We start from the raw sequence: 25,911 nt of genomic DNA on the forward strand, positions 1-25,911 counted from the left end.
TGGTGTATGATCCCCAGGGAGTCCAAAATAATATGAGAAAATAATAACTCTTAAGAAGAGAGTAACAATAAAAATAAAAAATAAATAATCGAATTCAAATGAGAAAAAAAACGAAGAAAAAAAAATAAAATAGTATTAATGTCAGTAATAGAAATAGATAAATATAGAATTTATAGCAGGATGTCCTGAAGCAGCCTTGGCTTCAGTCTTCGAGATGAGGTTGGATTTCCCAAGTTGTAAGTTATTGCTCCTTTAACTGCCGATAACTGGGAGCGGAATTTTATATATATATATATATATTTTTTTTTTTTTTTTTTTTTATGAAGTCTTCTAATCATTCCATTTGAAGTCCCCGATGCAATTGGCTATTCATCTTTTTAATTTACATATCTTCTCTTCTTGATGAATTTTGAAAAGCTTCCTCTCATCCGAAATCCTAGATTTTATCTTGCTTATCTCTTTATATTTTTATTTTGTTCTAAAATGTGGGTTTTTATGCTAATAATTAAAGATAAAGAATAGTTAAATGTTTATTACCTCAAGATGTGTTCTATCTCCCGCCGGGGCTAGGACGACGAGACTAGGCGTTGACGAGAGGATGTCTCGGAGGTCGCGAAGAAAAGACCCGAAGAAGGGGACTACGCAGCACTCGGGCATGGCCAGGGCTCTGTTGAGCGCTCTCTCGTACTCCACCGACAGGAGCGCCGCCGATAAAAAGTCCAAAGTGGGTACCGGCTCCTTCTCTGTGATCGAGAGCCAGAAAGGCTTCAATTTCGTTGACCTGTGAGGAAAAACAGAGAGGTAAACATCGGATAGAAAATATTTCTAAGTATTATGTCATTAAAAAAGTGTTGGTGCTTTCATTCATTGTTAACATTTAAGTCTCCATTGTAATTTTTAATAGTGTCTGATTTTAACCCATTTTTATTTTTTAATACTACTGGAAAAAAAGCGAAACCAAAGGAGCTACTTTCTGTTCTCAGAAACCAGGGAATTAAATTGTTCGTATTTATTTATTTATTTGCTTAATTTTAGGTGCCGTATACAACTACAGGGTTAGAGGCACCGTATTCTGGATTTCGTGGTTATATTTCTTGGTACAGGTTGTTCTCCTTTAGGAACCTAAACAAATTCTTCCTATTTTCTGGCAGTAAGCTTCCAATTTTCTTGACGTTGTCTCCGGAGGCCAAAAGACGTTCTTGATGATTCCAGACGCGAACAGTGTTCCAGGATATGGTCTATCGTCAGAGTACATTTACAACTATAACATGTCGGTGAAGGATTTTTTTCAAGAAGGTGCTTCTGTGTTAATCTTGTATGTTCGATCCTGAGTCGGGTTATGATGCATTGTTCACGGCGATTTTCGATAGATGGCGGAAGAGGTTGAGTATCACCAAGTATTGTCCACTCTGAGCTTGTAGTGCTTCCAATTGGTATCTTTTAGGATCCTCTATTTATTCTTACGAATTATTTTAACAGCTTTTTTTTCCCCCCCCCGACCAAGACTCCCATTCGAGTCCTATACTGTCAATACTGTTGGGGGTCAAATTTTTCATTCTGTGGGACCACCAGTCAATGAAAAAAGTCAACACCCTAGCCCGGATTCGAATCGGCACCGCCAGTAGTCTCAAACTGGCAAGACTGGGCATAACCAACTGAGCTACGAGTGGCCGAGCTCTTTGTGATTATATACTTCCCTTGATTACTTCATATTTCTCATTTTCACTCAACGCTGTCTAGCACTTTTCATCATGTCACTCATTTCTTGTCATACTCCGTCTTATTCCCAGGATTTATTCTATAATATCCCTCAAAGTACTCTCAATTCTTTCCCAATGTTTGTCTATACCGTTCCTTTCGCTTCTATAGATGTCTGCAAGATCCCTTTAAAAATATGCTGCGATATATATCGATAATCCAATTATTTAGTTTAGTTTCTTATTGGATAATATTAGGTAGTTCCCTTAAATAAATTAATTTTATTTCGATTATATGTATTGTGTAGATTTACTGTTTCAAAATTCCTAACTTTTCTTAGGTAGAAGGTGCTAGAAAGGACACGTCATTTTAAAATTATTAACATACTAATAACGATGATGTTCCGTTAGGACTGAAGTAGAGTAAGGAATTGTTCTAATAACGGAATATATTTTTCATTTATAGAAAGATATGTACCTCATTTTTACTTAAAATCACTTAATCAATCAAGTAAATATAATTTACATTTATCAAGATATTCATAATATTTATACAATTAATAGGTAAATTAGTTGTTTTAATGATAGAGATTACTACAAACTATTTTTTATCATATATAAATTTCATTCTTTCTCAAAAAGATAATGAAAAAGTGATAGAAATCGTAAAGTTACAAGAAACAACTAAGTGTACTCTTAGTTTACATGTAGCTCTAAAAATACTACATGAAGATAGGGCTTCAGTGAAAGAGAGAGAGAAATACTTTATCCATCTATGCTGCCCAAATACATCAGGTTGTTATATCACACAGCATACTTATCAATCCGTAATCGGACATATATAAATTACATGGTATAATAAAATAGAAAGAAAACAATTTTTTTCCCTACAGTTCCCTTTTACAGTCCATTTCGGTCCATACACGAAATACAAATATTTCAATTCATTCCTTTTTTTTCTTTCCCTTTTCTGTTCCTTCAATTTCACAATTTTTAATTCATCCGATCAACAAATTCGCTCTCCCGAATTCACCCTTCTAGATCCTCTCCAGTGACCCGCTGAACATATTCACTATTAGACGGCAATGTGAGATTAGACCATCAATAATAGTCACAGCAGTAGACCAGTTTACCAGAAAACAAACAAATAAATACATTTTACGAGAACAAGACTAACACATAAATTCAAAGGAAAATATAAAAAAAAGACGGTTACAAGAAACACTTGAATGGATAAATAAGTTTTGAAAAAATATATATAAATAAATACAAATAATAATACTAATAACATAAAATAATTTAATGAATAAATAAGTTAAAACAAACAAATCGACTGGTCCGCATATTAAAATAAAACAATGAATAATCTCCGAGCTAATTCCCATGCAGGAGATGGTGTATGATCCCCAGGGAGTCCAAAATAATATTTTCCGCCAAGATCGCAATATCCCCAATGCTAACACCAAGGCCTTTTAAGAAGCTTCTTGTTCTATCTGGTATTGTTCCACGAGATCCAAACCAGAGAGGCCTCTCACGGTGAACTCTCTCTCTTCGAAGGTCTCACGGAATTTTTCCTTAAAGAAAGGGACGCATTTTTCATATATTTCCTTTTTTTCCCTTTCCACTCCACCTTCCTGTTCGAGGTCATTACTTTCAAATCTTACTGTCGGATTCAAGACCAGAGCCATGTCTCCGATAAAACAAAACCTAGTTTTCTTTTTCATGACTGCTTCCTAGTCATGGGTGGGTCAACAACAACGGAGGGTCAAGTTTTCATTTTTTTGGATCGCTACAGAAATAAACGTTGATGTCCCAGACCGAATTCGAACCGGCGCCGCTGCAGTCACGAGCCAGTCAGAGTTGGAGCTTTAACTCGCTCGACAGAGACGCGGTCTTATCAATGCCAAGTTTCAAAATACAGTAATTATCTTATTAGGTCTCACTTTTCCAACGAATATAAAATAGGTTATTATGCTTGATTACATACTATGTTCCAACCTCTTTTGTCTTCTACCAAAACCCATATTGCGCATGCTCCGCAGTTTATGACAGTCAGAAGTGGTTGGTAGAACAAACCTTTATTTTTTGATTAAATACCATCCATTCCACATTTGAAAGAAATGGATACTTAAAATAACAAAAAGTTCACATTTCACATAAATTATTAAACTAATCTTATAACTAAGTGCTGTAATTACTCCATAGGCAGACAAATGGTGATTTAATTCTACATTGCTATTATTCTGAGGGAATGACAATTCTAGAATAAAAATAAATTTTTTGTTCCTCTACGAAACTAAGAAGACTCGAAGAAGCGTTGGCTGATTGATGAAGGAGGCAGTTGCCTGGAGCAAGTAGTTTCCGCCGGCCTACAACTATCCCATGCGGCTGGAGGCCGAAAGAAACCCCTGCTCCAGTGCACCAAAGAAAGTAAGCCTCATCCAGGATCTTTGGAATTAGCTCCTCGTAATTCTGATGTTATAAATATACAAAATCTGTTTACAATATTCAGTTTTAAATACACATATACAATGATTAAGATTTTTAAAAAAATGAATAATATAGCAATCAATTTAATTTTTAAAAAAGAGGATATAATTGAGGGGTCTGCAGCAATAAGAAATGAGATATATCATTCGCCATTTTTCGGTTAATTAAGAAAACAAATAAATAATAAATATCGTGATTCCTGGAAATATGAGACTACGACAGCTGAAACTAAGTAGTTATAAAATAGTTGCAGGTTGCGCAAATTTTGGCGCCTGGATTTTGCCGCACCCTTGGAACTGGAATCATCGGGCCGAGAATTTTTCCCAAATTAATAACAACTTTAAATTTATCACATTATGACAATAACTAGAGATTTATTAAAATTTACGACAGTACATAATAATACATTCAGTAAATTTGATCTCAGTTATAATGTAGTGATAAAGGCGAGTAGAGAAACTACTTATTGTTACCACTCTAATGACGTTTTTACATTAGCAGGTCTCGTGGCCATCTTCTTTTCAGGCGCCTCAAAGGATTGTCAGGAATGCAAGAGAAAGCAAGGTTAGGAACTAGTGAGTTTGGGTGGTTAGGGATTTTATAATGAAAGAAATGATATCTGGTTCGGGCTAGATTTGTTACATATTGAACATTACGGTCTTTATGTATGATCTTATTTGTGAAAGTGGAGGTTAAAAATGGAGGTTCAGGGTGCAGCACTTGGTCAACGGCTGTGTAAGGAGGTGGTTTGATCAGAATCAATCTCGACTGCCAAATTTTTACACGATTAAAAGTACTTACACGAGGCTGGGTGGAGCCCAAACTAACAGAACTGACTCACGGCTGCGGTGAAAAGAAAAATTTTCTGCCACAGCCGGATTCGAATCTGGGTTCTCGGAGTTTGTGGCAAAGTGTCTTACCACTGAGCCACCAATTTTGTAGAACGGAAATGCATTCTTACGGTTGCAGACTCCTAAACTGAACTTTCCGTCATTAAAATTTATTTATACAATGCAAGTCCTCTTGGGCCAAGAGCAAAAACAATTTAAAAAAAAGATATATATAATGATAATAACAAAAAAAAATCCACAACTTACTTACAGATATTTGACAATCAGTTCTCAATTAATAGGTTTCTTTGAACAATTTCTTTCTTTTTTATATTCTTTACATCAATAAATATGTCAGTAAAATCTACAACAATTTAATGATCACTTCCACTTCCCTGTTGTTTTCTCTCCACACTTGGGTACTTGAACTTCAAGACTTAAGAGCTATATTATGAATTTTAAATTCAAACTAACATCGGTAAGTACTTATAAATTGTTGCTACTTTTGTATATCTGAACCAAATTTATGCTTAAAAATATACAAAATCCTAACAATTACCTAAAGGAAAATAAAAGTTCTACTGGAAGATTGCTGATTGACCGTGTGTATTATTATTAAATGTAATATCGTCCGGGTGCGGTAAATAAAAATTCAAATAGTGATAACTATCTTAATTGAGCCAACGTTTCGCCCCACGTTACAGGGCTTCGTGAAGGCTGTTTAGACTGAAGTCAAAGGCAGAGTCAGTTGAGTCTGGAGCGTCAAAGTCTGAGTCTCAGAGTAGTCAAAGTCATATATTCTGACTTAGACTTCAGTGAAAACAGCCTTGAAGAAGCCCTGCAAAGTGGGGCGAAACGTTGGCTTAATTAAAATAGTTATCACTATTCGAGTTTTTTTTTTTTTTTTACCGCACTCGGACCATATTACATTTATTAATAAAAGTTCTACTACGAACCTCGTGCGAGTTAGTTCTATTGATTATTACAATTATATATAATACCCACTTACAAAACGATTGTGAGCAATGTTACTATCTACTAATCTTAATTTACACTCAACACATTTTTGTGTTTAATAATTAGAACATTATTTATTATAATAAAAACCATTATTTTTTCACCTTAAGGCATGACTATAACTATAAAGCTTCAATACATCACCACAATATAATTGTTACTATGACTAACTGATGTTTTAACTGAACCTCAAAAATATACATCATTTACAGAAAAAAATTATCTAATATAATATATATACATAATGAAATACTTATTGCACAGATAACAATATAATGGTATGAAATAAATAAATTTAGCGAATATAATACTTACTTCAACCCTGCTACGATTTCCATGGCTCCATTGAAGTTGCCGATGTTCCAGGAGAAGAGGGCTACCCTTAGGATGCAGGAGAGGACAGACTTTCTGTCTTCGTGGGTCGGTTGAGAGATAATCAAGTGTGTGACCCATGAAGATACCTGAAGAATAATAAAAATAATAAAATTACATATTAATTAAAATGATTAATGACGACATGAGTGGTTGATATTTCAAATTTTGAAAATATGTCGAATAAAGTTTTTTTTTTCATATATTTACTGGAATTTACAACTGTACGTTTACATACATACTTTCAGTAAATTTGATTTTTGTGTATAAGGGAGTGATACATGCGTGTAAAGAAACTACCCATTGGTAGCACTCTAATGACGTTTTTACATTAGCAGGTCTCGTGGCTATCTTGTTTTGGGCTAGATCGGTTACCTATGGAACATTCAGATCTTTATGTATGATTTTATGAGTGACAAACTAAGGAGCATTGAAAATTACTCTGTTTTCTTAAATATAATATTTTAAATAATGAATAAATCTTTATAATAATAGGGGTTTATATTATTTCCTCAAAATGAGTTGTGAAAATCATAACACAACTTCACAGTGTTAAAGGAATCAGGATTCAAAGGAATTCAAGAATTAAAAACAATTACTACAACAGAAGTGACTACAGACATAACTCAACAGACGTTCGTGATATTTTTACAGATTTATAACGATTATTCTACAAATTAACTAACAAAACATAGACAGTTAATAAACTATTTTTCTAATTACTAGCTTCTTCTACCTTATGGGCTTAACATTCTCAGTTCTTTTTATTCATTTTATATAAAAAAACGTTACTTTTTTTTTTAGCCTTTTTACTGCAAAAGTTCATTTTCAATAAATTATTCCATACGACGTTTTGACCTTTTCGTTTATCTTCAGGTATTGGCCCTAAAAATAATTACTAAAAAGTGCTATATATAAATATGTAGTTAAATATGGTGTTTATTATATTATTGTTAAAAAATAGCCAATTTTTATCTTTTCTACACTTAACGTTTTATAAATGTCCTTTTGCAATAATAGTTCAATGGTCACTTCTTGGGTGATTTCTAATCGAAACATGGTTATATTTTAATATTGTAATCAAAACACATTAACTATATCATGGCACAACGACCCAGTACATATTTATATTTAAAATTTGGTTATTTTTCAAAATAATTAATAAGCTTTTAATGAAATGATCTTTAGAACTAATAGTCCAAAACCTTGGGAAGAATATTTATTTTACAAGCGTAAAATTATTTACACCTGTCTGCCAACCCATAGGTTGCGAGTTCGAGTCCCCGGCCCTATCCGGGATTTTCAAGCTTATAACTATACAATAATCACTCGAGGCCTCCTCCCCGGGCATTTATGATGCCGTCAGCCAATGGGTGGCACTCACAAAAATAATATGGACATCCACGGTCTGTCGCGCCAATAAAGAAACAACTAAAATTATTTTTAAAAAATTTTTTGGAAGTAAGAAGCTACGAAATCACCCAGAATTGAAAATTCTCATTTCTGGTTTAAAATATGATTGCAATCTGTTCCGTCGTTTGAATCATACCAATAAAATACATTTGGCAACAAAATTTTTAAAAAACGGAATTTAGCTCAACTTAATTTGAAAAAACATTCCTTCTAGACCTTTGTGTTTAGAACAATGCTTTAAATCGATTTTCTTTTTATAAGAGAGGTGAAACAATTATTGAATATCGATTCCTGTGAACTTAGTTAAGTACTCTAAGCATAATCGAAAGAAAAATATTTTTCGTAAATATTTTGAAAAGAAGTTGTACGAAAATTACCACTATTACTATAAACGATTTTTATTTTATTTATAAAAAATATAATTGCAATTAAATGTTAATGATATGAAATAGAAGGTATTACTGTAATTAGCAGAGGGGATTAGAGAGGATTGGATAATCTACTGGATTGTGGTCTCAGCAAATATTATCATAGCCAGTGATATATGCTTCTAGGGACGACCGATGTGCAATGCTCACTTGGTCTTCCCTCCAATACCACTTCTGCCAAAATAGTCGTAGAAAGAATGACCAGACACTTTGGGGACCACTTGCCATGAATTGTGATAAACTGAGAACCAAAAATTGATTTAATTAATTTTTTTTTAAAGTTATATATTGAAATTGACAACTGTAATGTAACTCACAGGATTGTTAATGATGAGAGATTAAGAACTAATGGCGTTGGTCGTGTTCCTGTCAAAGGAATATTTTTGTAAGATTTTTTTTAATGCGAACGGCATGTGAGGAAAACTAAGAAGGAGTATAATGGGTTGGGAGGGATACGATTCCAGGGCGAGTTAAGCCAGAAGGTGGGGGTTATTCCATTAGTTGGCGCGATATTCAGTACGCCATATTTAACAGTTGACAGTTGACAGTTGATAGTTACTGCCTCATTCCGTATAGTACAAGAGCCCGGAAGAAAAAAAGGAAATTATTTCACCCAAATTTTTTATTACTTTAATGAAAACTAGTCAAAATTGATGAGTCTGTCAAGTGTAGGTAGAGAATAAAAAAATGGCGGCTGTCAAAACGTTAAAAAAAAAATCATTTTCCATTCGGAACTCTTTATCTTGAAAACTACCAACAACACTAGATAACCTAAGAGAACATTTCATTTACAGTAAATTAGCTAAAATATTAGACCTAATAAATTAGTTTCGGACACGTATCTTTGTAGGAGTAGTAGTTCTTATGATATTTGCATATGAATATAAATTTTGCACATGAAAATTTGTGCGAACAACTATAAATCAATTTACTTTAGCAAATATCATGAAAACTAATAATCCTACGAAAATAAACCCAAATTAAGTGATCTTTTGTTATGTTTTTTTAATGAAATGTTGCTTTTTAACAAGCTATAGCTCGAGTACTATTCAACATAAATAGCTCTTTTAGGAGATTCTTTAAATAGCTCTCTTTCATATTTGAGGAAATTTACTCTACTTTAAATAATGTCCTCTTGGGTTTTCTAGTGTAGTTAATAGTTTTAAAGAAGGACCTAGTTAATAGACCTCCGAATGGAAAATTAATTTTTCTTAACGTTTTGAAATAGCCACCATTTTCTATTCTCCCTACCTACACTTGACAGACTCATCAATTCGACTATAACTTTTAATTATATAAATTATAATATTATAAATTAATTATAAAATTTTACTTTAATAAAAACTATAAATAGTTTTTATTAAAGTAATTAAAATTGGGGTGAAATAACTGCCTTTTTTTCTTTTCTTGGCCTCTTGCCAGATTACCACTTCGGCACAGGGATTAAAAGAAAATACTCAAAGCGTGCTCAAATTTCCTTGTTAATACCGGTTTATGAATTACTATTAATTCTCACTCACATTTTTGTTATTAAAATTAGATAATCTAAAAAAAATAATGTTTACTGTTTTTAATTTTTTATTTAATAAATTACTTTCTCCATCAGAAACAATTATTTATTTGTATCAAACTTTATACTTTAATGCTTTTATTCCAGGTCTGCTCTATAAACTTCGTCAATTCCTTCCCCTACATATTTCCTTTTAATCCGCTCCTACCTCACTGATAGAACCTTTAAAGTAAATCATAACCTAGCCTACTTATCTCTCTTTCTCAGTCCGCCGGTGTTCCTCAAGGGAGTATCTTAGGTCCCATTCTTTATACAGTTTATACAGCTGACATCCCAACCCAAGTCCTAACAACATACGCTGATAACACGTGTATATTGTCTGTAAGCAACGACCTAACTAATGCATCACAAACACTACAGGCTCACATAACAACCATTGAAGAATGGTGTCGGAACTGGATAATAAAAATAAATTCTGGCAAATCCCACCAGATCACCTTTACTATCTGTCATAAACATCTGCCCTCCTGTCCTGCAGTATTCTTTCAATATATTAAATACTCCACTAATGCCTGATGAACAGATTCGATACATAGGACTCCATCTTGACAAGAGGCTTACATGGGATCCACATACAAGACTAAAACGACAAGAAACTGCTCGTAGATTTCGAATGCTACAACAATTACTTGATAAACGCTCTAAACTTCCCATTCACTATAAAAAAAAAATGTATACAATATGATAATCAGACCAATTTGGACATATGGAATTGAGCTCTGGGGCTCTACCAAAGCATCAAATTCCTCCCGCATCCGATCCTTACAATTCAAAATCCTACGTAAAATCCTAGATGCTCCTTATTACGTTACGAATAAACTCATTCACAAAGACCTTAACATCCCATTCGTTGGGATGTCAATTAATTAATCTCTTATCATTAATTCTGAATATCTTATTCTAAACAATCCCTGATAATCCTCCGAGGCGTCTGAAAAGAAGACGGCCACGAGACCTTCTAATTTAAATTAATGCTTGAAGTACCAACAATGGGCGTTTCCATCCCAATATTTTCAAGTGTTAATGAAACATTTCCCATATTTATTTATTGTATTTATTATTTGTACAGTTGTAAATCACATTAAATAAATAAGTAAAAAAAATGTTTTTCTTAATATATATTAATTTTTTATTAACAGTTCCTAGAAACTATTTATTGAAAAATAAAGTCAATTTAATTTTATATTCACTCCTTTATTTTTGGAATTATAAATATATTTTTGAATTCTTAATATTAACATTGAAATGAGTCTGAACAAAACAGAGAAAAAAACACGAATTTCTCGAGACCGCTTTAATAGATTTTCATTATAGATTTATTGGAAATATCATTTATTAAAACTTCTACTCTTTTCACATTTTCGATTAAATGAACAGTTTTACAGATAAATATATTAATGTGCGAAATTCCAATTAACATTACATATTAATAATAAATCAGAAAATATTTATTTGTAATAAAAATGTTAAGTTAAGTTATAGGCGCCAACATTTTCCCAAAAATTTAAGGTTTTTAAGAGGTGAAGTTATTTGTTTTGAATAGAACAGTTGTGGATTACTGACCTCGTTAAAGCGCTTGATGAGGCTCCTGACGCTGGCCCGGTGATGATCGTGGGGCTGGGGAGGCTGCGGGGGCGGAGCACCCCCCAGATCGAGGGTCACCTGCCTCAGGTAGTCGATGGGGGGCACCTGATAGAAGAGGGCATCCTCCTCCTGGGCCAGGCTCAGGGCCACCTCCTCCGGGAAGTGGAGCAGTCGCTTTAGGGACTCCAGCTCGCTCCCGGACCCCCAGCCCACGGGGCCGTCTTCTCTCTTCAGCGAACCTCCTGTAAATAAACAGAAATTATCAATTACTAATTTTGGTTTCATATTATTATAAATAATGATAAAGGCTAGTCTCATAGAAATAGACATTTTCGTTTACACTTTTATTGGTATTCACTGTCTATCGAACCAATGGATATTTTATTTATACAGAATTAATAAAATACTACTAACTCTAGCTATTCACTCCAAGGACCCAAATTCGAATCGGGCTGGGCAGAAAACTGTCAACCCGTGGGTCAACTCCTGTGGGTTCTGGAGCTCTCCTGGGTCGCCACCCAGCGTCTTAAATTGGGTAAAAATATGGCGGTCGAATGTGATTCTGACCAAATTACTCCTTGTACAACCGTTGGTTTGGTAATTTTTTGGCCAACCACTGACGGCTACCTAGGTTGCTGCTGCAGACTAACCAAGGTGGGAGTGTCAAGATTCATTTTTCAAGACCACCGAAAAATGAATATTTAACTGCCCCAGGTGGGAATCGAACCCATAACGTTCCAAACCAAGCGCACTGGGACCTGCGCCCCAACCGCACGGCCGTCGCGTCCTTAAAGGACCATTTAAACTTAACTATCATCAAATGGCATTATTTTTTTTAAGAAGTAGGAATAACGGATTTCGGTGCTAAATGATTCATATGCTTGATGCACGAAAAACAAAATTAGTTAATGGTTTCAATTTAAAAAAAAAAAAGAAGAAAAAAAATGTCAATGTAAAACCTTGTGAGAATAGTGGAAAATTTTGTTTTATTTCCCAACAGACTAGATATTCTGAAATGCAAAACCTCTTCCAGATATACCAGATCACAAGTAATCGAGAATAGACACAACAGGGTATACAGCGTTCACCCATTATCCGTAATGAGAATCCTGGAAACAGGACTCAATGAAACATGCTACACAATACTGACATTGTATGCACACTATAATTCCACCACCGTGAGAAAATACGTCTCATCATAGCAGAAGCACTAGAGTAAAAAGGAATAGTTTTATTATTTTCAAAGTTTCTACTTAATTAATGTTATTACATTCCAAAAATTATTACATTGTTTTTGATTATAATATTATATAATTCATTTTTCATTGCTATTATATACTTAATACGTATAACTATGTTTATATTTTTTAAAAAATAAATAAAAAATGTTTTAAATCAAATAAAATACAGATCGTTATTAATGAATTGTAAATTGTGAAATTAGACAAAATAAATATACAAAAATACAGAAAAAAATGATCTTTCACACCAATATTGGATGAGATGCAGCAATTAACAAATTAGGAATTACCCAGCTGACTGGTAATGTGGGAAGGAAAGTCGTGTTATCTTTAAATTTATGGATATTAATTTATTTAGAAAAGAAATAATACATCTAAAAAATGTTAGAACAAAAATCAAATTTATTGAAAAACCCTATAAAAATAAATTTGGCAAACGTACCTTAAACTATATGGTACCATATATGTTCAATCGTTTACCAGAAGAACTAAATAAATAAATCAACCACAAAAAATACAAATAAAAATAAATGTTAAACTGGGTACTTTCTTAGTTCTATAATTCCCAATAACTGATTTTGATTCACTATATGACCATATCTGCCTGTATTTTTTCTTAAATCCACATACTTATTCATTATATTACGATTATAATTAGTAATGTATGTTTGCTTAGTAATAGATATTATTGGATCTTTATTTTTATCATATTCTGTATCATCTTGTTTTATTCTCATTATTATATTAATTCACTAATTGTAAATTTTCAGCTTTACTATTCACTTCTAAGTCCTTTCAGTTATTTAATTCATTTAATTTATTTTTTAATAATTATTATTTTATTCTTTATTATTTTACTTTATTTTCATTTTAGCATTTGTTAATAAAATTATTAGTTGTATCAATTGTATAGCCACCACAACGCCCTAATAGTCAAAATTGTAATATTTACATTACACTTATGATGAACATTTTTTGTGTTTTTTTAGCACCGACTGATATATTTTATCATTTGGTCGGACCGTATTGGATGTCATTTTTAAAATGAATAAAGTAAAAAAATAAATTTTAGTGCACACCCCAGATATTTTAAATTAACATGTATAATGTATGCAGTACATTTACAACTTTAATAATGTTTTTAAAAATTTTTATGATCAAATCTTTTAACATCTAATATTCAAGATTGCTGAGTTTTAACCAATTTTACCACTTCATGTTTTTTATTCCGCAATAATTTAGTTAAAACGGGATTTCATAGTAATATTTAAATTATAGCGTTAACAACAATTAAATCGATTGGGATTGATAATTAGAAATCTACTAAAAGAAATATTTAAGTTAGAGGTAATTAAAAGAACAATTACCACAAAAATGCATATATCCAAATACTTTAATTTTCGAAAGCCTACCTATATTTTATTTATAAAAATAGCTTTATTGATTCTTGGTAAAACCAAATTTAGGTCAGAAAAATACAAAGTAAACAGCATTTCCCTTAATAAACCTAATTGAAATGTGGGCGGGAGATAAAAGCGAAGTAACTCACTCTTTGCAGTCAAACCGAGAGAACTCTCAATTAAGTTTAATTTAATTATTATCTATATAATGTTTTGTTTAGTTTTTTATAGTATTTTTTTTCTTAGTTGATAATTTTCTTTTTTAACAAAATAACACCTACAATCGGTGAGTCTTTTGGAGTTAAAACTGAGATTTATGCAATTATTATTATTTACTTTACATTTTTCTCTATATTTCTGTAACGTTTCGAACTTTTTTATTGAAATATCGTGGACTATGTATGAACCATGAACCATTCATGATTTTGAAATAAATATGAACGAGGTGAAATAAGGTTAGAAGAGGAAAAGCGGACAACATAATTTAGTTCTGGAGAGCTATGAAAACTGGAATAGGATAAATTTCAAATACAACATTGCGAATACATTCGAGAGTGTTATAGTTGAAAATATTATTTATTATTCCGAATGACCACTAGCTATCATTACTGTTGACTTTGCTGGGAGTGAAGCACTGGAACCCCGGATAGTACAAGAGCCCAAGAGGGGAAAAAAGACAGTTATGTCACCCCAATTTTATTACATAATTGAAAACTAGATATAATTACTAGTCAAAACTGACGAGTCTGCCAAGCATAGGTAGGGGGAATAAAAAAATGGCGGATGTTTCAAAAACGTTAAAAATAATTAATTTTTCATTCGGAACCCTATATCTTTACAATTACCAACAAAAATAGAAAATCTGAAAGAGCATCATTTAAAGTAGAGTAAATTTGATAAAATGTAAGCCCTAGTAGAGCTAGTTACGTCCAATAGTTCTTTAGATATAGCTTTTTAAAAAGCAACATTTCATAAAAATGTTAATTTATTTTGAGAAATCTATACTATGTGGACATACATATGTCTACATATACATATAGACATACAGATGTCTATTAGCACAGAAATTAAAGCTAGATTAATGAGCTATAAAGTAGTTTATGATGTTTATTTTCGTAGGACTAGTAATTTTCATGAAATTTGCTAAAATAAATTGATTTATAGTTGTTAGGACAAATTTTCTTTTGCAAAATTTATATTCATTGGTGAATATCATAAAAATTATTACCCCTATGATGATAAGTGTCATAAACTACTTTATATTAAGTTAAATTTCCTTTATTTTGAGTGTTGGCAGATATGTGTGCGTCTTATGGGTCTAGAGATATATTTTTTCAAAAATTAAACATTTTATACGAACAACTAGAAATTAACATTTCGTGAGTTTATTTTGTCTAATATCATAAAAACTGCTACTCCTAAAAAGATAAACGTAATAAACTATTTTATAGTAAATTTAACTAGCTTTAATACAGGGAGACATCTGTACGTCCAATAATTTCTGAAATAAAGATTTTCACAAATCAAACCTATTGTCCGAACAACTATAAATCAATTTATTTTAGCAAATAACATGAAAACTACTATTCCTACGAAGGCAAAGGTGATCAATTACTTCATAGTACAATTATTTAGCTTTAATTTGCTATTAGACATACGTCAAATGGTTATTGAGATATAGATTTCTCAAAATAGATTCACTAACTCATGATATTTCAGTACATTTTTATGAAATATTGCTTTATTAAAGACTATATCTCGAGAACTATTGGACGTAAATACCTTTATTAGGGCTCATAATTTAATCTTCTTTAAATAATGTCCTTTTAGATTTTCTAGTGTTGTTGGTACTTTTTTATGAGATACAGCTCCAAATGAAAAATTAATTTTTTTTTAAGGTTTTGAAACAGCCGGTATTTTTTATTCCCCCTACCTACACAGACTCGTCAGTTTTGACTAGTAATTATATATAGTTTTCATTAAAGTAATCTAACATGGGGAGAGATAACTGCCCTTTTTTTCTCCCAGGCTCTTGTTCTAGGAGTCCTGACTTCCATCCACATTTTGTGTTTCCAGGGCAGAGTGTAAATATTGTATATCGGTATGGATTGTTAGGTAGTTTTTATTTTTTTTATTTTGCTATTATTAAATTCATTTATCCCCCAATGTGTATATAAATATTTGTTATGATTATTATCCATTTTATTTTTTAAATATTTAACTTTTATATCTTTATTATTCTATTTTTTTTTATTGATTTCAAATTTAGAACTAATTACCTTTGAGTGTGGCAGATCGTATTATTTCAATTAAAATTTTTACTTTATATATGCTATATATAATACCAGTTTTGGGGTACAAATCTGAAGAAAATCTTTAATAATACTTAGTGTATTCAACCGATCAACTTCAAGTTTTAAAAGTATTAATTGGATTTTTATAGTATAAGAAATGCAATAAATTGGGACAGTTTAATTAAAAATATAAAATTTATTTATAATTTTTTTCCCTTGTTGGAAAGAGTTTGCAAATTTACCAAATTTGAAACTTTATTATACTTTGAACAAATTCACAATGTTTTGGTATCTTTTAGAAATATGATTTCTCTCGTTCTGATAATAAAAAGATTAGTAGATAGTCACATAACACATACATGAAAAATTATAAATACAATGTTTTACATCTCAAATTCAAATTCATCTAGCATGGTCCGATTTGTGGTATTTGGTATATTATAAAGATAATTTTAAATTTGTGCCCAAAAACGAATGATATATCTTGAATTATGGAAACAATTGTTATATGAAATAAGGAAAAATTAACAAAAAATTCAAATTGTTTTTACGAAATATTATCGGACATCATCTATTTTAGGTGGACGTAAAATGTTAGTAAGTCATAAGACATGTACAATAACTGTAATCATATTACATATGTAACTCTATCGATAAAGTACACTTGTTGTAGGACGTATACTACATTATCAAGTACATCATTAACTATCAACACTGTTGGAACATGGTGGCCATATCGGGAAACAGAGATCGCTTGAGCACGTACACTGCGGGCTAACCTCGTTGGTATTCAGACCAAGGCGCTCTGCGGGGGCAAACCATGGTTTTTATATAACTATTTACTGCTAGGCAAGCTAAAACTAATGCTATAGTCATTTAATTAATTTATATAATTAATTTAGTCAGATAATTAACTATATTGAGATATTAAATTAAATTAGAGCTACTAAACGTTTTATCTATTAATCTGTATTTTAACTGACAAAAAAAAAAAGGAAAAGGGGAGTAAAAATTAGTTTTTAGTTTTTGAACCATGCCATAACCAAGCTTAAACTGAGGATATAAAAAATTATATTTAACTGCATATATAGTTAAATATATTTATAGAACAATTGATAATGAATGATAATCGATTATTCTTAATTTTCAGCCAAAGAGAACTAGTAAAGATGTCAATAATTAGAATTTGGTCCGGGTGCGATCAATTAAAACTCCAATAGTAAATTGGTGTACTATTTTATTAGAGCCAACATTTCGCCCCACTTTGCCGGGCTTCGTCAGGGCTATAAAAGATACAAACACTTGACATAATTACAAAAAAAAAAAAACATGAGTGGAAAATAACAGGGGTATACAATGAAACGTAAAATTTAATAAGAGAAATTAAAGGTTATAAACAATAAATGAAAACGGTAATAGTAACAGATAGATAAGAGATAAAATAAGAGAAGAAATATTAAAGAAAGTACAAATTAAGAGATGGAAAGGCAAAACAATAAAATCAAATGAAAATTGATGCGACAGAATTCATAACTGTTTTGACGGAAGTAAAATCAGAGTGAACCGTTTGTATTGGGAGGAGTGGGGATGGGAGTAAAGTAGCTCACATAATAACGAAAATAATTTTAAAGTAAACAATTTTAAAGTAAACAATATAAAAATTAGGTAAATAATAAATGATAATATACATAATAGAGCGGGAGAAAAAATATTCCATATATATCAGCAATCTACCATCATAGTAAAGATGTCCTATTTCCTTAAAATATTTATAATCATTCTTACCATTAAGACATAGAATCCGTCTCTGGTTATTTCATTTCAAAAATATTTTATTTGACACCAAAGCACTTGAAGTTAAATATCACTTTTTTTTTTCTTTTTTTTTTTTTATTATACTTAATTCATAGACTGGGGTTACTTTGTCACAACCGTATTGTAAAAAAGACCAAGAGGAGAAAAAATTCAGTTATTTCACCACAATTTTTGATTACTTTAATGAAAACTTTCTTTAATTACTAGTAAAAATTGATGAGTCAGCGAAGTATAGTTGGAGATAATAAAAAGTAATGGCTGTTTCAATATGAAAAACAACTTCATTCTAAGTCCCATATTGCTAACTACCTACAACACTAGAAAACCTAATAAGACATCATTTAAAGTAGACTAAATTTACAAAAATATGAGCCGTAAGAGCTGTTTACATTCATTAGTTTTCGAGAAACAGTTTTTTAAAAAGCAACATTTCATGATATATTATATATACTGAAATATTGAGTAGTTAGTTAATTTATTGTGAGAAAGCTATAACTAAGGAACTATAAGAAGTATAGTATATCGCTAAAATTATAGCTAGCTCAACGTTCTGTACAGTATTTTATGACGTATAATTTCGTCTAATTGTTCAGACAAAACGTTTTGAAACAGCCGCCATTTTTTATTTTCTACAACTATATTTGGCAGGCTCATCAATTTCGACTAGTAATTAAACAAAGTTTTCATTAAAGTAATAAAAAATTAGGATTAAATAATTGACAATTTTTCTTCTCTTGGGCTCTTGTACTACTACTTCTACTTGAGGGACATTGAATAGAGTAAATTACCCTCTTGTTCAAAATCTTTGAAACATGTCCAAGCCAAATTAAAATCAAAACTTTTTTTTAGGCCCGATTTACCACTACTAAACCAAAGCAGTGATATGTCATTCGAAAAAAAAAGGTAATTGAAAACATTGACAAGCGAATTCCTAACCTTTTCCCTATTATAGAAAATATTCCTTAAATTCACTATTTTACTCGTTGATTAGTTATTTATTTCTCACAGACAAGCAATCAGAGAAGTATAAACTATATTTTACAATATTTATATTATTTTATTTAGATAATTTTTGTCATAATTCCATTCGATAAAATTACAGCTCTAAATACTGGTTGCGGCCATCGTTCCAAACATATAAAATGTGTTAAAAAATATGGTGTAATTCATGTGAGTCGTCGTAATTAAAAAAGTATTAGTATGAATTTCGGAGAATTTTAAAACAGCTAAATTTATTCTAATGAATTATTTTAATGAATGAGTAAGAAGTTATTTTTAATAAAATAGTATTAAATACAGTCATAGAAGAATTAAAAATCTAACATAAACTTTTAGAATGATACAGTAGGTTTTCAACACAATTCCTTTGTTTTATACTTTTTTTTTTTATTTTTACCTTTAAAAATTATTTTTTTAAAAATATAATTAAAAAAATTATCATTGGATAATTACAATTACTTGATGAATGAAAATCTTTAAAACAAAATATATATTAAAAGAACTTGTATGAAAAACGATGACGTATTATTACAAAACATAATAACAATATACCTAATTATTGGCTATTGCTATATAATCATTGACCTTAATCATACTTAACTGGTCACTAATGAGAGAGTTCTAATGATGACCACTAACCACTAAATCGCCTTAAGACCTCTGATAAGCCTTCTGATAAGACAGAGACGTCATCGTAGCACGGCACTCCGAAGAATGAATGAACGGGGGCTCCATTCAGTTATTGGGTGCCCACGTGTCTCCCCAATCCACTCAGTTCCCCATTGATTTTGTGCGGGAACTTAAAGGGCTTATCTGTCGGTCGCTTCCTTATTATGTTCTGCTTTCACTACCTTAAGGTATACCTCCGTCAGATACACGTCTACCTAGTATACCTGCGTCTTAAAAGAATCCTCTAAGCGGAACATGACTTTATCAGTCGATCCATATTTGCAATAAAAAAAAAAAAAATATTGTAAAAGGAAACGTAATACAGTAAGCAAAAAAAAAATCTTGAAAATATAACCAGGTATCGGATTACTTATGAACAAAGCCCGGATTTTTAGGCAATTGCATGTTTACTTGCATTTTTTTATTTAAACTCATAAAATATCTATTGATATATTTTCGACACAAATAAATATATAATAATACACAAATTTAAATTATTACTAGCAGACCTGGCAATGCTTCGCTATTGCTAGACTTGGGGATGTATATAGATTCACTGAACACAATTGAAATTTTAATATAAATTAATACATTTAGTTAAAATTAATCCTCAGGTCCCTTGTGTAAATATTGTAAATAAGAGTGTAAATGCGACTGGTGATAATTTTATTTATTTACTTTTTAATATAGATAGTTTGATTATTTACTCTTCTGTTTGTATATATTTAGAGAGAGATTTTATTTTTCATATATTTTTATTCATATTATTTCATTTTAGTATGAATGTAATCAGTTATCACTAATACTTATAGCCTAACAATTTCGTGGCACATTGTAATATTTATCAATAAATAAAAAAAAAAGTTAAAATTAAACATACAATATTATTTTTAGTCACCCGCTAAATTATTGATTGAATTAATTGCTTATTACATCCTTTTACTTTATAGTGGTAAATAACAATATATAATTAAATTATATGGTAATAATATACAATACAAATATATTGTAATAATAAATAATAAAAATCGGTAAAAAACATGTTTTATGTCTGTGCATCGAGACATAAAACATTTTTATTAACCGGTGATACAAGAACTGTTTAATTTAATTTAAAATTTAGAATGTTCGCTGTACAGCTTTGAAGTTACAATAAAAAATAAATAAGATTGAAAGAAGGCCTGCCTAAATTCTACATTTTTTTTTTAATTTTATTTTAATTACAAGTGCAAATAAAAAATTGTAAAAATAATATATATACACTATATATATACAATACCCCTATCTCATTCCATACATACGTCAGTCAAAAATCTTGGTATCACTTTTTATCAAACTTTATCCTGGAAACCACACATTGCCCAAATTTCCTGTCGAACCATAGCTACTTTAAAGCAGTTCAGTAGAATCCGTTATCTCATTCCACTTAAAACCCGGCAATTCTTAGTTTCCTCTCTTTTTTTACTCCACTTTGACTACGGCTACCTGGTATATGATGGACTCTCGGGTAATCTCGAATCTAAACTTAAACGTCTTATGAATTGCGCAGTATGATTTATGATCGGGATCACCAGACACACACACATAACCCAATATTACGCCGAGGTGAAGTGGCTCTATCTATCCTTCCGATGCCAGTACTTCATAGCTTCCTTTTTATTCCAAGTAATTAGTACTCAACTCCCCTCCTATATCCTAGATAACCAGCAATTCAAATTCTCTGTCCAATCACGTACTACCAGGTCCTGTTTATCTGACATTTACCCTCCACCTCACGAACTGCTGCGATAGATAAATTGTTTTTTACCAGAGCTGCATATCTCTGGAACTCCATTCCCTCTAACATAAGCCATGTACCAACCCTTTCCTCGTTTAAATCCCTTATATTTCACTACCTTTTGCTTCACCAATCTGACCCATTATAATAATAGTACAGATATTTTGTATTAACTTTTTGTTTTGTTTTGATTTAGTCAGTTAGTTTTTTAATTAATATATTTTTTCTCTTGGTATATAAGTTACAACTAAGTGTGGCCACACTGTTTTATGACCGATAAATGTTATTATAAATTAAAATTGCCTTTGTAATTGTTCTAAAGGGATCTAGTCCCAGAATAATAAACTATTTTTCATTTCTCATATTTTTTTTTTTATTTTTTTTACAATTTTTTATATGCACCTGTAAATCTAGTTTACAATTAGTAAATGAGCTGTACTATACAGGCATGAGTTCGCATGAGGGACTCCCCCCTTGTTAAAGGCATTCTGCAAAATATGAATGGATTAAAACTGAGGAAAGATTCAGTTCTGGAGAGAAATATTAAATTTAAATTCTATAGAGGGCGTTGTTATATTATGAAGCAGTAGATGAGAATCAGAATATGATGTTGCTAATGTTTATAAATAAAATTCCTCTTATTTATTCTCATTTAAAACACCTGAAAAAACGAAAATTGTAAACAAAAATGTTTGCGTTACTATAAAAATTCGTATCTTAGGGTTACTCGAGATGGGGGTAAGAAATATAAATTTTGTTCCTGCTAAGACTACAACAATTTGACAAAAGATAACGAAGCAATAATGCTATAGGCGAAGATCGTGCGGTATTGGCATCTTTTGTTCGAATCAGATTTATCAATTTTTCTTTTATTCTTCTTTAGTTACTCATAAAATTCTTTAATATTTTATATTTATACGAGTACATTATATATTTTTGCTATCAATAAGAACTGTTTTTTTTTTTTTTAAATAAAAACATTAACGGTTGTTTACTTCGGGACCTGCCCGTGCTATACTGCAGGTGTCCCGAATGTAATTTTATGATTAAATTAAATGTGTGGAAAAGGAGGGCTGGAAATCGTGAGACTTTCCGCTAATTAACATGCATATATTTCCTTATATTTATAAAGTATTAATCCCTGGAGGGGCAGATAATATTAGTGTGTTAGGTTTTTAATTTAATTTCATTATTTATAGTAATATAACAAAAGGACAAACAAGTTTGGGTGGTCTCATGGCATAAATAACAATCATGCGCTTATCTGTTGACGTCTTCGCCGCCGCGGTGACGTATCCTATAGCCGCTTCCTTCATCAAGGTGTGCGGTGGGCGAAACGGTGAAGACCGTGTATTTTCGCCTGTGTCTGAAAAGACGTCCTCGTTCCTCCTCAAGGGCTGGCCAGCGTGTCCTGGAGCCTGGCGTGATGGTAGGGGTAGGCCAGGTCCTGGCTTGCATGATGCTTAGGCTGGGGCGGCATTGCAGTCGCAGCGTCTTCGGGGTCTTCCGGTGTTCGCGGCAAGGGGGGCATCAGAAAATGAGACCCCCGACCCCGACTTTATATAAATCCAAAAATTAACCGAGAAAATCGGATTACTTAAATCCGACAACGGTACTTTACAGAAAGAGTTATAGAAAATTTGGTATTTATGCCCTACTGTTCTATTTCAATAAGGATAAAACCTTGCTTAATAAAAAATTGCTCATTGATTCATTGAGTTTAATCATTAGATTCATTTTCAAGAAAATCGATTCTATAAAGTGGCACGGTCATTCGATTTTATCGAAAAAGTTACTGTCACATTTCAAGCTTTTTTGAGGTAGCAAACACACATATACTTTTTTGGCTTCAATTATTTATTCGAAACTAATGTATTTATTAATAATTTAATTAATTAATTCGTTATTTAATAATTCATTTGCAGGATTAAAAGCTCTGTGATATACATATCTAGTGAATTTTCAAAGTGACCAATGTATGAGCGTGATTTAAAACATTTCATAAATAGCTAGGTAAGTAAAAAAAACTCGATTAAAATGTCATAAACTCGATAGCCAGATTAGTACTGAAATAACGTAACCCAAGTGTAAAACAGGTGTTACAGTGTTGGATCACATCACACAACACAAAAGCCATTATCATCAAACGAACCGATCTGTATTAAAGAGAATAATTTATCACTGGAATGGAAGTTTGTACCAGGTGGTCAAATAGTGACTTTCGGTGATTAATGTTTGAGCCCTACATGAATAATATAATACAAAGCCTTTATTAAATGTTAATCGACCTGGATTAACAGGTTAAATTGATTGCGTGGGATTGTTCCTCTCATGTACAAGTAGTTTACTAGATAGAACTTGTAGTTAGTCGTCCCTTTTTTATTATTTCAGAAGTTCACAGTGGGATTAGTGGACTTTGGCTGTTTATTACGTTTATGAACCATTATTATCCCTCTCTTTTTTAATATTTACTGCCATTTGGATTCATTCCACATTATTAGTATGCCATCAAATATGACGATGGAAATACACGATTTTTAAGTATTTTTTTTTTCATTAGTTTAAACTTTACAGAATGGATTTGGATAACAAACCCAGAGGAAGACCTACACCATTAATTTACGACGATGAACTAAGTAGAAAACCGTTCCTTATCATTTAAATGCCATGTAGCACAACTGAATACAAGAGTATCGACAGTATCTATGTATAGCTCCTAAGCTTAATAGCTGAAGCGTTGTGAGACATGCGTTTCAATGTTTACTGGCAAAAACCGAGCGAAAAATACGCTACATACAATACTGTTAGAAACTTGAGACCAGTTTTCGGTAAACTGACAGTTTGGGTTCATAGATGGCCACTTTCGTTAGGTGGCCCTTGCATCAAAAATAGTTACATACGGGTTTGTTATGCCTGGTGTATGAAGTATGTCTTCAACTGAATGCCAGACACACATTCACTTTTGGATGGCAGGTTGGATTTTACTGGACTGTATAATTGAACAATAAAACATAAATAAAATTCTATTATGTAAGTTACAGGTGGTGTAGGGGGTGGCCGAAATAAAACATTTATGATTAAAAGGGTTAATTAATTTTGAATGACTGGGCTATGGAAAATTGTAGATATTCCTCTCATCCTGGGTTACTTTTTATCACCACACAGAGCGCTGGGGGAGGTGAGTTTTGGCTGTTGGCCATATGGGGCGCTAGTATTGCCTACATTATGTCAGCCTTTCGGTTGCCATAGGTTACTCGGAACACCTGATCTAACAAACATAAGTGTCTATGTGCCAATGATCCCAACTTGAACAGTAAAAGTTCTAAGATGTGAACCATACGTGATTTTTAGGAGAGCGTCATAAAAATAATAATTGAGTTTATAACTACAGTAGTTTAAAAAAAATTAAATAATAATTGTGAGTTAATTTGCATAAACGATCAACACCAACGAACGTCATAAAGAATTAGGTTTTATATCAAATCTGACCAATAACAACTATAATCAAATAAATCAAAAGACAGATCTTTGTTGTATTCTCAGCGAAAAATGAGTTGTTGCTCTAATTACAGCACAATTTCGTAGCAGTTAGTTTGGAATGGTTGGGACAATGATTGTTTAATATCATCTTTTCGAGAACTCCGTCAGAAGTTTGTGTTTGGATGTTAAAGAAGAGCTAGTAAGCTAGCTATTCTAATTTTTAAAATAATGCTCAGGCCACTGCTGATGTAAGACTGTGAAGTCAGAGGAGCGGCATCCTTTACGAAAAGGAAAAAATTAAAATATTTTCAAAATAAAGTCCTAAGAATCGCTGTGGGTGCTCCTTGGTTTGTAAGAAACAGCCAATTGCATCGAGAATCACAAATGTAGACAATAGAGGATTACATAAAAAAAAAGGTTCATGAAGTTCCACTCCCAGTTACCGACAATTAAAGGAGCTGTGACCTACTACTTGGGAAATCCAACCACAACCCGAAGACTGAGGCCCAGGCTGTTATAAGTCCTATATTTCTGTTTCTTTTTTGTCACTTTAAAATTTTATTTTGTTTTAATTTTATTTTTTCTCTTCATCTTTTTCTTAAATTGACTCTATTAGAAGTCCATCATTTATTTTGTTAAATTCATAAATGACATTGATTTTGTTATTAACTTTACTTTTATCTTTTATTAATAATTACTATTTTAATCTTATTATTTTATCTTTTTTTTTTATTTACAACGTTGTATACAGTTAAGGGTGTCTTTTGTCTTTTGTCTATACCCCTACCCATAATTAATTGTTAACAAAAAAAATATATATATATATATATATATC

General features: G+C 31.5%; 1 protein-coding gene across 1 annotated transcript in view; it reads right to left on the minus strand.

The window, feature by feature from the left end:
- The window catches only part of LOC106679946 (uncharacterized), a gene marked incomplete at its 5' end in the record, with an annotated part of 308,178 nt that overhangs the window by 30,996 nt on the left and 251,271 nt on the right, over positions 1–25,911 (minus strand). Inside the window, 3 exon segments of the mRNA XM_067051769.1 lie at positions 538–781; positions 6,350–6,495; positions 11,381–11,643. Of these exon segments, the coding sequence (XP_066907870.1) occupies positions 538–781; positions 6,350–6,495; positions 11,381–11,643 (653 nt within the window).

The sequence above is a fragment of the Halyomorpha halys genome, unplaced genomic scaffold (genome assembly GCF_000696795.3).
Source record: "Halyomorpha halys isolate HHAL.00 unplaced genomic scaffold, Hhal_1.1 Scaffold235.1, whole genome shotgun sequence".
Taxonomy (NCBI): domain Eukaryota; kingdom Metazoa; phylum Arthropoda; class Insecta; order Hemiptera; family Pentatomidae; genus Halyomorpha; species Halyomorpha halys.